The sequence below is a fragment of the Palaemon carinicauda genome, chromosome 6 (genome assembly GCF_036898095.1).
Source record: "Palaemon carinicauda isolate YSFRI2023 chromosome 6, ASM3689809v2, whole genome shotgun sequence".
In the NCBI taxonomy this organism is placed as follows: domain Eukaryota; kingdom Metazoa; phylum Arthropoda; class Malacostraca; order Decapoda; family Palaemonidae; genus Palaemon; species Palaemon carinicauda.
The window spans coordinates 12,234,829-12,247,239 of NC_090730.1; the positions used below are offsets into that span (position 1 = coordinate 12,234,829).

Here is a 12,411-nt window from a genome sequence, read left to right on the forward strand (position 1 = left end):
AGGAATCTGTTTGATCTAAAACGAGATCAGTTATGGATATTGGCTGAATTTCTTGGTTTAAGTTTGCCTACAGAGGTTAAGAAAGGTCAGCTGTTATTTGAGGTCATTAAAGCTGCTAGGATGTTTAAAGAACCCGTAGGTAGCATCAGTGATGAGGAAACTGAGTATGGTGATGAAAATGGTGAAAATAAGGTGGTAGGTGCCAGAGATGTTGAGAAAAAGGAAGACTATGTTAGAAATAAAAATGGGGAAACAGGTAATGGAAATAATGTGAATGATGGTGAGGTAACCCAACTGAAATTGGATATTTTAAAGGAACAATCCAGGATTAAGGAGTTGGAGTATAAAGCACTTCAGCTACAAGCTGAAGAAAGAACAAAGGAAAGGGATCATGAAATCCAATGTTTAAAATTGCAAATAGGAGCTAATAATGGTAGTAATTGTAGTGATAAGGATAGTTTTAACCTGTTAAGTGCCCTGAAACTTGTTACCCAATTTAATGAGGAAGATGTCTCTGAATTCTTCATTTCTTTTGAAAGAATAGCTAAGTAATTGAAATGGCCTCAGGACATGTGGACCACTTTGGTCCAGTGTCGCTTAAAAGGTAAGTCCCAGCGTGTATATAATACACTTAACGAGGGTTCGTCATCCGATTATGATTCAGTGAAAGCGATAATTCTGAAAGCTTATTATCTCATTCCGGAAGTGTACAGAAAAGAGTTTAGAAACTTTAAAAAGAATCCGGATATGACTTTCGTGGAATTCGCTCGAAAGAAAGAACAGTTCATGGACGACTGGTTAAAGTCCAAGGAGGTTGACACGTTGGGAAAATAGCGGGAATTAATTTTGACCGAAGAATTTAAGAGGTCTGTGTCTAGGGAGCTAAAGATTCATTTGGAGGAGTTGAAGATTGATTCTTTACAGAAGGTGGCAATTGCTTCCGATGAGTACTCCCTTGCACATAGGCAAGACTTGGTAAAAGATTTTCCCAAAAAGTTCTCTCCCCGTATTGGAAATATTCACCAGGGAAAACCTTATCAGAAAAGGTCTACTGATTTTGATCAAAATAAAGGTGTTAACCATAACGTAGATAACAGTAAAAACGGAAGTGTAGAATCGCGTAGTTACGTGAATAGTAGTAGGTCTGGTGGTGGTAGTGAACGTAGAGAATCCCACGAGTCTAGTTTAAGGTGTTATTGGTGTAATAGGAAGGGTCATATAAAAGCGAATTGCTTTGCTATGAAAAATTACTTGGAAAGGAATAAGGAGGCTGTTAATATTGTTTCTGCTGAGAAATCTTCAAAGAAAGAGGTATCAAACAAAAGTAAATGACTAAAATTTGCAAGGTACATATCGAATGAAACTATTTTTACTGATGTTGATAAACGAATAAGACGTAGTATTAAGATTCTTCGTGACACTGGTGCAGCACAATCTTTAATTTTAAAAAAGTCTGTGCCTAGTGGGTTTAAATTTTCAAATACTGATTTTGTAGTTCTTGGAGGATTTCCTGATACTATTGCCTCCTATCCTCTCGAAAACATGTATCTAGAAACTGAGTATTACAAGGGAACGGTAAAACTGGCAATTGTCGACAGTTTACCTCTTCCCGGTATTGACATGTTATTTGCCAATGATTTGGTGTTGCATGACGAAGCAAATTATTTCCCAATTTTGTGTGTTACAGAGTTAGAGGATGATAGGTATTTAGATGTTTCTGTATATGAACCTACCTCGGTTATTACTCGTTCTCGTGCTCGAGAGATTGATCTCGATAATGTTAATTTAAACTTTGATGATATTAATGGACAGACGACTGACCTGATGACGAGTAGTTGTAGTAATAGTAGTAGTGAAAATATTTTGTTTAATGATGTTGAATGGGATGTTGAGGCTTTAAAAGAAGCCCAAGTAAATGAGTTTTCTAACTTTGATGATTCTAATTTTGATGTTGATGTTGACGATTTATCAAAACCCGCTTTTCTTAAAGAAGAAGGTTTGGTGTACAGAATCAGTAGGTCAGTTAATGCACCTGCTGATCAGGCTGAGGTTAGGAAACAGTTGGTAATTCCAGAACGATACCGTTCTAAGTTGTTAATATTAGCACATGAGAATAACCTTGCAGGACATTTCGGGGTCAGGAAGACATTCCAAAAACTCTCTGAACATTTTTTCTGGCCTGGAATGCGTCGTGATGTAAAGAGACATGTATTATCTTGTAAGGTATGTCAACTCGTGGGGAAGCCAAATCCGAAAATTCCAAAAGCTCCTTTGATTCCTATTCCATCAGTGGGGGAACCTTTCAGGGAGGTGATTATTGATGTGGTAGGTCCTTTACCGCGGACACGCGGGGGACATGAATATATTTTGACAATGGTTGATAGGATGTCACGATTCCCTGAGGCTGTCCCACTGCGGAGTATTAGAGGGGAAAAAATTGTCGAGGCACTGGTTGGCTTCTTTACGAGATTTGGTATTCCCAAAATTATTCAAAGTGACTGTGGTACGAATTTTACAAGTAGGTACTTTAAGCGAAAAATGAATGAGTTAGGGATTAACCATGTTACTTCTTCCCCTTATCACCCTGAAAGTCAGGGCCAAGTGGAGCGATTCCACCAAACTCTTAAATCTATCTTAAGAAAATTTTGTTTGGAAACAGGTTGTGAATAGGATAAAGAGATCCCTTATGCTTTATTTGCAATCAGGTCAACACCTAATGAGACTTTGGGTTTCTCTCCTTTTCAGCTTATATTTGGACATTGTGTTCGTGGTCCATTGGATGTTGTAAAGGAACACTGGGAGGGAGAAACCCCAGATATGAATGTATTAGACTATTTATCTAATTTACAGGAGAAACTTCATAGAGCTTGGACCTTTGCCCGGGAAAATTTAACAAAGGCTCAAACTACTATGAAAACAAATTATGACGTTGGTACCCAGATGAGACATTTTGATCCAGGAGACAGGGTCTTGGTACTGCTTCCCATGCCTGGGAATCCACTCAAGGCTCGTTTCTCGGGTCCGTGGAAGGTACTCAAGAAACTGAATGATGTTAATTACCTAATTGAGACTCCTGAAAGACGTCGAAAAACCCAAATTTGTCACATTAATATGTTAAAACCTTTTGTTAGTAGAGAAGTAGAGGTAGATGTAGAACCAGTGTCACTGGTAGAAGTAGAAGTAGATCCTATGGTAGACATTAAGTTATCTGTGGGACCTGATGGTCTGTCCAACAATTCAAGTATTCCTAATAACCTTGATGTTAAATTTCAGCACCTGGAAAAGGACAAAGCAACGTCCTTAACCATGTTAATTAATGATTATAAAGATTTATTTCAGGATGTACCAGGACGAACTAACATTTTAGAACATGATGTTGATGTAGGGGAGGCAAGCCCTATCAAACAGAGTCCGTATAGGTTGAATCCTTTCAAAAGGGACATTGTTAAAAACGAAGTAAAGTATATGCTGGACCACGGGCTGGTAGAACCCAGTTTTAGTCCCTGGAGCTCTCCTGTGGTACTGGTTAAAAAGGAGGGTGGCGAGCATAGACTCTGCTTTGATTATCGTAAGGTTAACTCTCTTACAAAGACAGATTCTTTCCCTTTGCCTCGGGTGGAAGATTGTATTGACCGTGTTGGATCTGCTAAATACATTAGCAAATTTGATTTGTTGAAAGGCTACTGGCAGGTCGGTCTTTCTCCCAGGGCAAGGAAAATTTCTGCATTTGTGACAGGTGACGGACTGTATGAGTGTAAAGTTATGCCATTCGGTATGAAAAATGCAGCCGCCACTTTTCAGAGGCTCATGAATTTTATTACTTGTGATTTATAGGGCTGTGTAGTATATATTGATGACTTAATCATTTATAGCGACGATTGGGAGACACATCTAAAGAGAATTAGAGCTCTCTTTGAGATTCTGAGAAAGGCTGGTTTGGTGGTTAATTTAAGGAAGAGCGATTTTGCTCAGGCCAAGGTAATTTATCTTGGGCACGAGATAGGCCTGGGTAAGGTAGCTCCTAAGAAAGCGAATGTGGAAGTTATTTCTGACTTTCCTGCACCTCAAAATAGGAGGGGCGTGAGAAGATTTTTGGGCATGGTAAGTTATTACCGCCGGTTTGTGAAAAACTTTTCTGATATTGCTCATCCATTAACTAATCTTTTGAAGAAAGATGTAAAATTTATTTAGGATGAACAGTGTCAGGAATCGTTTGACAAATTAAAAGCTTCGTTAATGACTTTTCCATTATTATGTTCACCGGACTTTTCTCTCCCTTTTTGTTTAGCCACAGATGCTAGTGATGTAGGTTTAGGTGCTGTCCTTCTTCAAAGTCTTCCCGATGGAACGACTCATACTGTGGCGTATTTCTCTAAGAAACTATTACCAGCGGAGAGGAAGTACTCGACCGTGGAGAAGGAAGCCTTGTGTTTGGTTAAAGCCCTCCTTCACTTTGAAGTATACCTGTCGTCATCTCCAGCTCCAATAGATGTATTAACGGATCATAATCCGCTTTTTTTCATAAATAAATTCAAAAACAAGAATCAGCGTATTTTACGCTGGAGTCTTATTCTGCAGGAGTATAACCTTAATATCCGACACATCTCTGGCAAAAGTAATGTTGTCCCCGATACTTTATCAAGAGCCTTTCTAGAATATATCAATGTTAACGATTGTTCTAATTTTTCAGGTCCAATATTTACTTTGCTTTTACACAATCATTTTGTTTTCTTTTGATCTTTTAAGTTTAACAGATTTGATTAAATTTAAATTTAAAAAAATAACGTAAATTCTTTTCTTTAAAAAAAAAATAATAAATTCTTTTTTTTTTCCTTTTGGTGGGGAGCTGTAATAGTTTGCTTAATTTTATTCGTGGCCTGTAAAGTAAATTTCATTAAGTTGATTTCATTAGATTTCTGTTTTGCCACAAAATTGAAAATAAGAAAAGACTGGTTTAGGTTTTTCTCGCTCCCACCGAAGGTTGTTATTATATAAGTGGTACCTCGCCCATGAGTTGTTTTTCTTTTCTTTGCATGTAATTATTCACCGGCTTGGTTGTTTGGTGATTTGATGTTCGTTGCCCGACTTTTGATGGGGACCTTTGGCTGAGGATGAAAGTAGTATGGATTCGGCTCCTTAACGTGGAGGTTCTCTGACCATATTCCTGAACGACAGGGAGATATATATTTCCTGAAGGCCTTGCTGTATTGAAGGGCCCCTTTTCTACTGTATTGTGGAAGACAGTGATGGTATTCTTCCTCCTGATTACTGAAGTTGTTGTGGAAGCTGCGGCCCTGTTTTGAGACGCCTCCTGTACCCTGATCGGGCGTTCTTCATGTGTTGTGACAGTGTGGTATACGCTACCGTTTAACGTCTCTACTCCTCGAGACATTCCTGATGCCCCTGGATTGGCATCCTGGTCCTGCCTTCGTCCTGGAACCTCCGGAGTCATGAAAATGCTTGATTCTGTTTTGATAGCCGGTAAGGATATAAACTGAGCATTTCGCTATTGACGTTGCTGACGCGGGTCAGTGTATCCTACGGTTATTTGCTACTCATGATTCCAGAACAGTGGATCGACGGCAGGTTATGTTGAAGGGTGGAGCTATCATCCCTAGAGTTTTAGTGAAATTACCTTTGAGGCTGGGTCAATATCTATCAGTGATAAATAATTCAAGTATTTATGTATATGAACATTCTTTAATTGCATAATCTAGGATTAAGGTCATTTCCCCCTTTTATTTTCTTCCTCTTGAAAACTTTCAGGGCTTTTTAGAGATAGGTTGTTTTTCTTCCTCCTCCTAATTACTGTCTCTTGTTCTGTCGTATGAATGAGGATTATTTTTAGGCGAATTATTTTTGTAAACCCAAATCATTTTTTTTTTTATATACAATTTTGCGGGTTTAGAGTAATATTTCTTTATGTATAATGAATGTTCAAGTTTTTATGAGTAATTTTTGTTGTCCTCTTTGAATGTTTTTCTTTGTGGTTTTCACTGTTTGGAGATCTTGCCCCTTGGCTTTAAATTCTAACCTTTGTGGCACTGATCATTAAAAGGAAAAGAGCCTGTTTCTTTTGCCGCAATTAGTGATTTAAAGTTCATAACAATATATATATATATATATATATATATATATATATATATATATATATATATATATATATATATATATATATATATATATATATATATATATATATATATATATATATATATATATATATATATATATATATATATAGATTGTATGACTGATAGACAAGTAAATACATAAGTAAACGAAGCAGAGAGAGAGAGAGAGAGAGAGAGAGAGAGAGAGAGAGAGAGAGAGAGAGAGGAGAGAGAGAGAGATTATAACGAAACTAATATCAGCGTTCGGCGGCTGAGTAAAAGCTACTTATTTTGATGTTGTTGGTAAAACTCTCTCTCTCTCTCTCTCTCTCTCTCTCACTCTCTCTCTCTCTCTCTCTCTCTCTCTCTCTCTCTCTCTCTTCAATATTCTTAATATGCATATCTTTCCCATAACTTCCATAAGGTTATCCTTAAAATTCAGTCACACTTCAGATAACTTCATACCACTGATATATATATTCTTTGTCCTCAACACAGATTGGAAAAAGTTATATCTATTTGGTCATTTTATATTGTTGTTATTTACTCCCTGTTATCGAAAAGAGCAACAAACCAAAGCAACTATTTGCAGAGGCTTTAATCTCCTTCAAACTTCCATCATTAATAGACCTTCTATTTATGTATCTAAACCGGGTTTATTTCATGACTAATCTTATTCATGCGAATTAAACACACTAGAAGTCATTCATCTTATGTTTTTGTTTTCATTCTGCAGGTTTGTGTATGATAAGATTTGCCTATAGACAGACAGAGGGGAAGGACAAAAACATTTACCGATTTATGCCAAATTGAATGAAGCTGGCATCAAATTAGTTGAACCAACAACTGTGATTATGTATTAACATGAAAAATTGTTGCAAAAGAAATGAAACCAATTTAAATTGAATTAAACTCTCTTAATGATAACCACAGAAATTCATTGACATGTAAACGTTAAAGGTTGTGCAATAAAGAGAAATAGCTCTTTCTTCGGATTACATGCAATAGTAATGAAACTTGCGCACAATGGGGCAATGCGCGCTATTGTAATGCACCCGTTTTTCCCAGGGGTTGATAGACCTTCTCTTGCTGTGGCAACCTTTATCATTAATGGATTTTACCGGACTTGAATCTTATTTCCTGATCTAATATTCCCATCGCTAAGTTTATTCCCGAATCTTTTTTCTTTATCTTTCAAAAGTTCATCGTTGATGCTTATCCTAATTTTTTTTTTGTGGGGGGGGGGCAAATTTTTTGCCTAATTCTTTAGCTTCCAAAAATACAGAGAATATGTTTCCTCTCCATGTTAATTTTCTAAGGAAAAAGCAAAGAAAAAACATTGTTTTCTGTTGGTATTCAAGTATTTTGTCCGAATCATCAAAAACTGTTCCACCATGTTTAGATAAGGAACAAACATCCAACTGTTATCAGTTACCATTCTTTTTTTTAGTTAAGATTTATCTTTAAAGGATGTTTCCTGGAAGCCAGAAAACATTTGATATTTCATTAACGATTCATGTTATTATATCACCTGAATGAGATATTACACTATTTCTTATTGAATGAGATATAACACAATTTCTATTGAATGAGAGATAACACTATTTCCCATTGAATGAGACATAAAACTATTTATTATTGAATGGGAGATAGCACTATTTCTTACTGAATAAGAGATAACACTATTTCTTACCAAATGTCCTTTCTGCGATACTAGCAAATAACAATTTCCCTTCCCTCGTCGAACCTCCAACACTTATATTTATTATTATTATTATTATTATTATTATTATATTATTATTATTATTATTATTATTATTATTATTATTATTATTATCATTATTATTATTATTATTATCATAATTATTATTATTATTATTATTATTATTATTATTATTTGCTAAACTACAACCCTAGTTGGAAAAGGAAGATGCTATAAGCCCAGGGCTCCAACAGGGAAAATAGCCCAGTGAGGAAAGGAAACAATGAAGAATGAAATATTTCAGGAACAGTAACATTAAAATAAACATTTCCTATATCATTCCCAGAGGGAGTCCTCCTTCCTGAAAGCCCTGTCCGAAGACTTTTTCCTCTTCTGATTATTGATGATCAAGTTTGGTGAAACAACGTGTTCCCATATGATGCTTTCTTTAATTAGTGATCATATATTTAGTAGATAAGTAATGGCTGACATCAAAATCTATCAGACCTTAATTGTAAATCAAAGAATGCTAATAATTTCTTCAGTCCCATTTAATGAAGGCAGTCATCTACTCGCTTACTGATTTTAGAGAATGCTAAAGGGACTCAACCCAGTACTTAGCCACTTGACTCAAACCTAATATTCCCTTTTCTTGATTCATCATTCGACATTTCCTTTACCTATAACAAAAACAACAACAACAACAAAATGTAGCCGTTTCTATCCCATTATAGGACAAAGTTCTTACCCAAGTCATTATTCAAATCTGGGGTTTGGCCAGTTTACATCACCACGCTGCCCAGTTCGGATTGGTGATGGTGGGAGATTTTCTTCTGATCATTCATAGCAAACAAGCCTAGTATGAGTGGCCTTGATCAGCTTTGCTGATCATGGCGATGCACAAACCCTTTTCCCGTGTTAAGGTATCCCCACTCAAAAAGTATCACCTTTAAGAGTAATACATAATTCCATAACGCTTATTATAAGAATTCTGATTGATGAATCTATATCATAACTAAATCATCTTCTGACTTAAGAAGGAATAGTGATATTAACCAGATGATAACTTCAAGTACCAATATTCGAAGCTCATTTTGCCTAAAGGTTTTTTATTTATTACAAGAGAGAGAGAGAGAGAGAGAGAGAGAGAGAGAGAGAGAGAGAGAGATTTTCTTTACAAGTCATAAGAGGTAATAAAAAAGCAACAAATATATAAAAGTGTATGGATCAATTAGAGTTTTTATATATTCAAGGTCAAATACCAAGAGATAAGAGACGATTATTCTGCAGCAGGATCACAAGGGGATATATGCGGCATTCTTGATGTCTTCCAACCAGCAGCGCTCTGAGGTCCTATTCTTCTTGATACAACTCAATAGTAAGTTAGGTCGAGGACAATTATCCTCCTATTCCAAGTATTCCTCTAACTGCAATGGAGAGCAAAGCCCAACATGATACAACATCCATTCTCATCCTTCTCTATCATCTCCCCTTGCAGTTTCCCTGCCATGCAAGGGCAAGAGTTTAGCCTAGGGTTGTGGGGGCCTATTGAAAACGTCCCTGCCTGGTGGTCGCCAGACTGGGGTTCGAGTCCCGCTCAAGTTGTTTTCTTCGCTGCAACCTCACCATCCTTGTGAGCTAAGGATGGGGTGTTTGGAAGAACAAATAGATTTACCTACTGAGTCATCAGCAACCATTGCCTGGCCATCCCTGGTCCTGGCTTGGAAGAGGGAGCTTGGGCGCTGATCATATGGTCAGTCTCTATGGCATTATCCTGTTTGCTCGGGCATTGTCGTGTTTCCTAGGGCAATGTCACTGTCCCTTGCCTCTGCCGTTCATGAGTAGCCTTTAAACCTTAAACCTTTTGCTGTTTAAAGTACCCTGTAACTGAAGACATAGACATGAAGCAGTTTTTGGGGGACTAGTGTGGACCTACTCCCAGAGGAGACAATATGGGTCTCTATTAGTTCCTTAAATATTCTCCAATTGTTTCTCCTATGTACCCCAGACGGACTATGCATGGCAGCACAAACCTTATATCTCAATAAACTCTTAATACTAGTTATTTAAGTATTTACACATAAAAAATCTGATAAAGCATTATTTTCACATCTCCATGCTTAATAAACACTGATTTATATCTTTCCTTTTCTTTGATGTAGCAGTGAGACTTTTAAAGATAAGAAAAATCTTGTTTACCTAACCATGCAATTGGAGTAGATATAATTTTTCCTATTCCAGTATTTTCAGAGGAATTAGAATATGAATTTGCCTTTATTTCATGTGGTGTTCAATGTAGCATTTCACAGAGGCAAATTTGGGGCAAAGCTTATCAAAAGAGATTTGGTCTTCCACAAAATAAATCCATTAAGAAGAGCTCCCTTTTGGGAGTATTATCTACTTTGATGTTCTGGATGTAATGACAATTTGCTACTTGAACAGTCACTGATGTACATTTGTAAAGATGAGAATGGAGGGCATCATAAATTCTCTCTCTCTTCCCCAGGTTCCTCACAGTGAGGGACCTGGGGGAACCCAAACATAAAATAAGGCAATAAGGTAAGGCTCTCTCTCTCTCTCTCTCTCTCTCTCTCTCTCTCTCTCTCTCTCTCTCTCTCTCTCTCTCTCTCTCTCTCTCTCTTAGTAAAGTAGTATCAAATCCTCTTTGGTAAAAGTAGATACTATTTTCGATCCCGTCCCAATGGCAGAGTGACTGATCGACTTGTAGAAAAACAGATATTGACTTGATTTCACGAAAGATGTTCCTGGTGGTCACTCCACTGCTGACACTTCCAGAACTGAGGAAAGTATAAAAGAGATGAATAAAAAAGAGAAAATCCTAAAAGTGTTGGATTAATCTCCTTTGAGAACCGTTGCATCATTTCCTTCATTGAAGCCGTTTGGCCTCAGATAATCTTCGCCTTATATAAACCGATCATAGTGAGTTGGACTCACGATATATTGACAGGCGTTCAATAAAAAAAAAAATTATCTTATTCTGTAATTAAAGTTATCTGAATAATGATGGAAAAGTAGAATCTCTTCTGGAAAAATTCTTCTCACGAAAAAGGAAAGATAATTCTTTTGAGTCTTTGCTGTAAACACTTGGAGAAAGGAAAAACCTTCCTTCCTTTCACAATTGATTCTTTCTCTTTTCTCCATCCTCTATTCGTTGTTCCTTTCGTGATCATCTTTTTCTTCCTCATTATAATACTCATTTCGCTGGGGCCAAGGAGGTCCTTCGGCGATGATGTGCTTCATGGAAAAACATTTTTGTTGCCCTGCGAAGTAAAGTACAAAGAAGAAGAATGGAAAGATGAATGAAAGGAAGAGGGAGAAGAGAAAAGGAGAATGAAGAAAGTGCATGGGAGGGACAGAAGGAGAGTTGTCAAGACCTTAATGCCAAGCCTACAGTACGCCGCATGAAGTGCACTTATAGCTCTACTACCCTGCTCTACTCTTGATAAGGAGTAACAGTATTGTCTATATCCATTCATTAGACAAAAAAAAAAAAAAAAAAAATAATAATAATAATAATAATAATAATAATAATAATAATAATAATAGTAATAATAATAATAATAAAGGAAAACAAATAGTCAAGATATTAAGAAGTTCCTTTTGCAATAATAATAAAAATCCTATTCCTAAAAGATGTAAATATAGATAACCTCCGAAGATGAATCCTTTTTTTAGGGGGGCAATGAAGACAATATATTTATATATATAAATATATATATGTGTATATATATATAATATATATATATATATATATATATATATATATATATATATATATATATATATATATATATATATATATATATATAGTATATATATATATAATTATGAGGCTCTTATAGTAGCCATTTTTCAATTCGAGAGTTGATTAAACACCAGGGACATAGTCGGAATTATTTCCCCAATACCAATAAAAATTCGTCAAAATCTAATGGCTTCTAAAAATCATGCATGATAGGTACTAAAAGCATTTTAGGTCTCTTGATGCGAAATCAGCCTTTATTGGAATTATAAAAATCGTTTTTATAGATCAGAGGTTTGAATAATTCATTAGAGAGTGTGCATTATAAATCATGACAATGTTAGAAATCTTATATTTATGCAGGAATATCTATTGTTGATTTATTACAGTTTATTTTTATTTAAACTATATTTTTTGTACGATATATTTTTTATGAAGAGTAAATTAGATTAAAAATGACAGACAAATTATATAATGCTAAATGGCCGTATTTATCAGAATATCTGTTTAGAAAGACAAGTCAGATATTGTCAGACAATAACTTTTATTTGATGGACTTTCATATGTAGATGAGTAGTACATGTATCTAATACATTTATTCATGAGTTTTATTCATTAATAAGAAATAGGGAGAGAAATTATTTTAGATGTAATTATGAAGGAATAGAATAAATGGCAGAGAGACGAGAGAGTGAACGAGAAGTAGGTCGGTGTTGTTGTCAGAATTTCGCTGAGTCTTGATGAATTATAATCAAAACCTTCCACTTATAGTTCTAGATCATTCGTATTGCTCATAATGACTCATTGGGACGCGAACCAGAAGGAAAAAAAAC

At 35.8% G+C, this 12,411-nt stretch overlaps 1 protein-coding gene across 1 annotated transcript; it reads left to right on the plus strand.

Annotated features, from left to right (window-relative positions):
- The first annotated feature begins 557 nt into the window (after nucleotides 1–557).
- On the plus strand, nucleotides 558–10,235 carry LOC137642865 (uncharacterized). Its single transcript, XM_068375734.1, has 7 exons — nucleotides 558–604; nucleotides 879–1,324; nucleotides 1,496–2,223; nucleotides 2,746–3,772; nucleotides 4,289–4,615; nucleotides 5,350–5,481; nucleotides 10,057–10,235. Exons 1-7 carry the CDS (start codon nucleotides 558–560, stop codon nucleotides 10,233–10,235), a joined length of 2,886 nt encoding a protein of 961 aa, XP_068231835.1.
- Nucleotides 10,236–12,411: the final 2,176 nt, after the last annotated feature.

Excerpts from the sequence above, each read along its gene's own strand:
- LOC137642865 (XM_068375734.1), top strand. The coding sequence starts at position 558 with ATGGCCTCAGGACATGTGGACCACTTTGGTCCAGTGTCGCTTAAAAG. Across the intron at positions 605-878 it reads GGTCCAGTGTCGCTTAAAAG|GGAGCTAAAGATTCATTTGG; the intron begins GTAAGTCCCAGC and ends GTCTGTGTCTAG. Across the intron at positions 3,773-4,288 it reads GTGTAAAGTTATGCCATTCG|CCACAGATGCTAGTGATGTA; the intron begins GTATGAAAAATG and ends CTTTTTGTTTAG.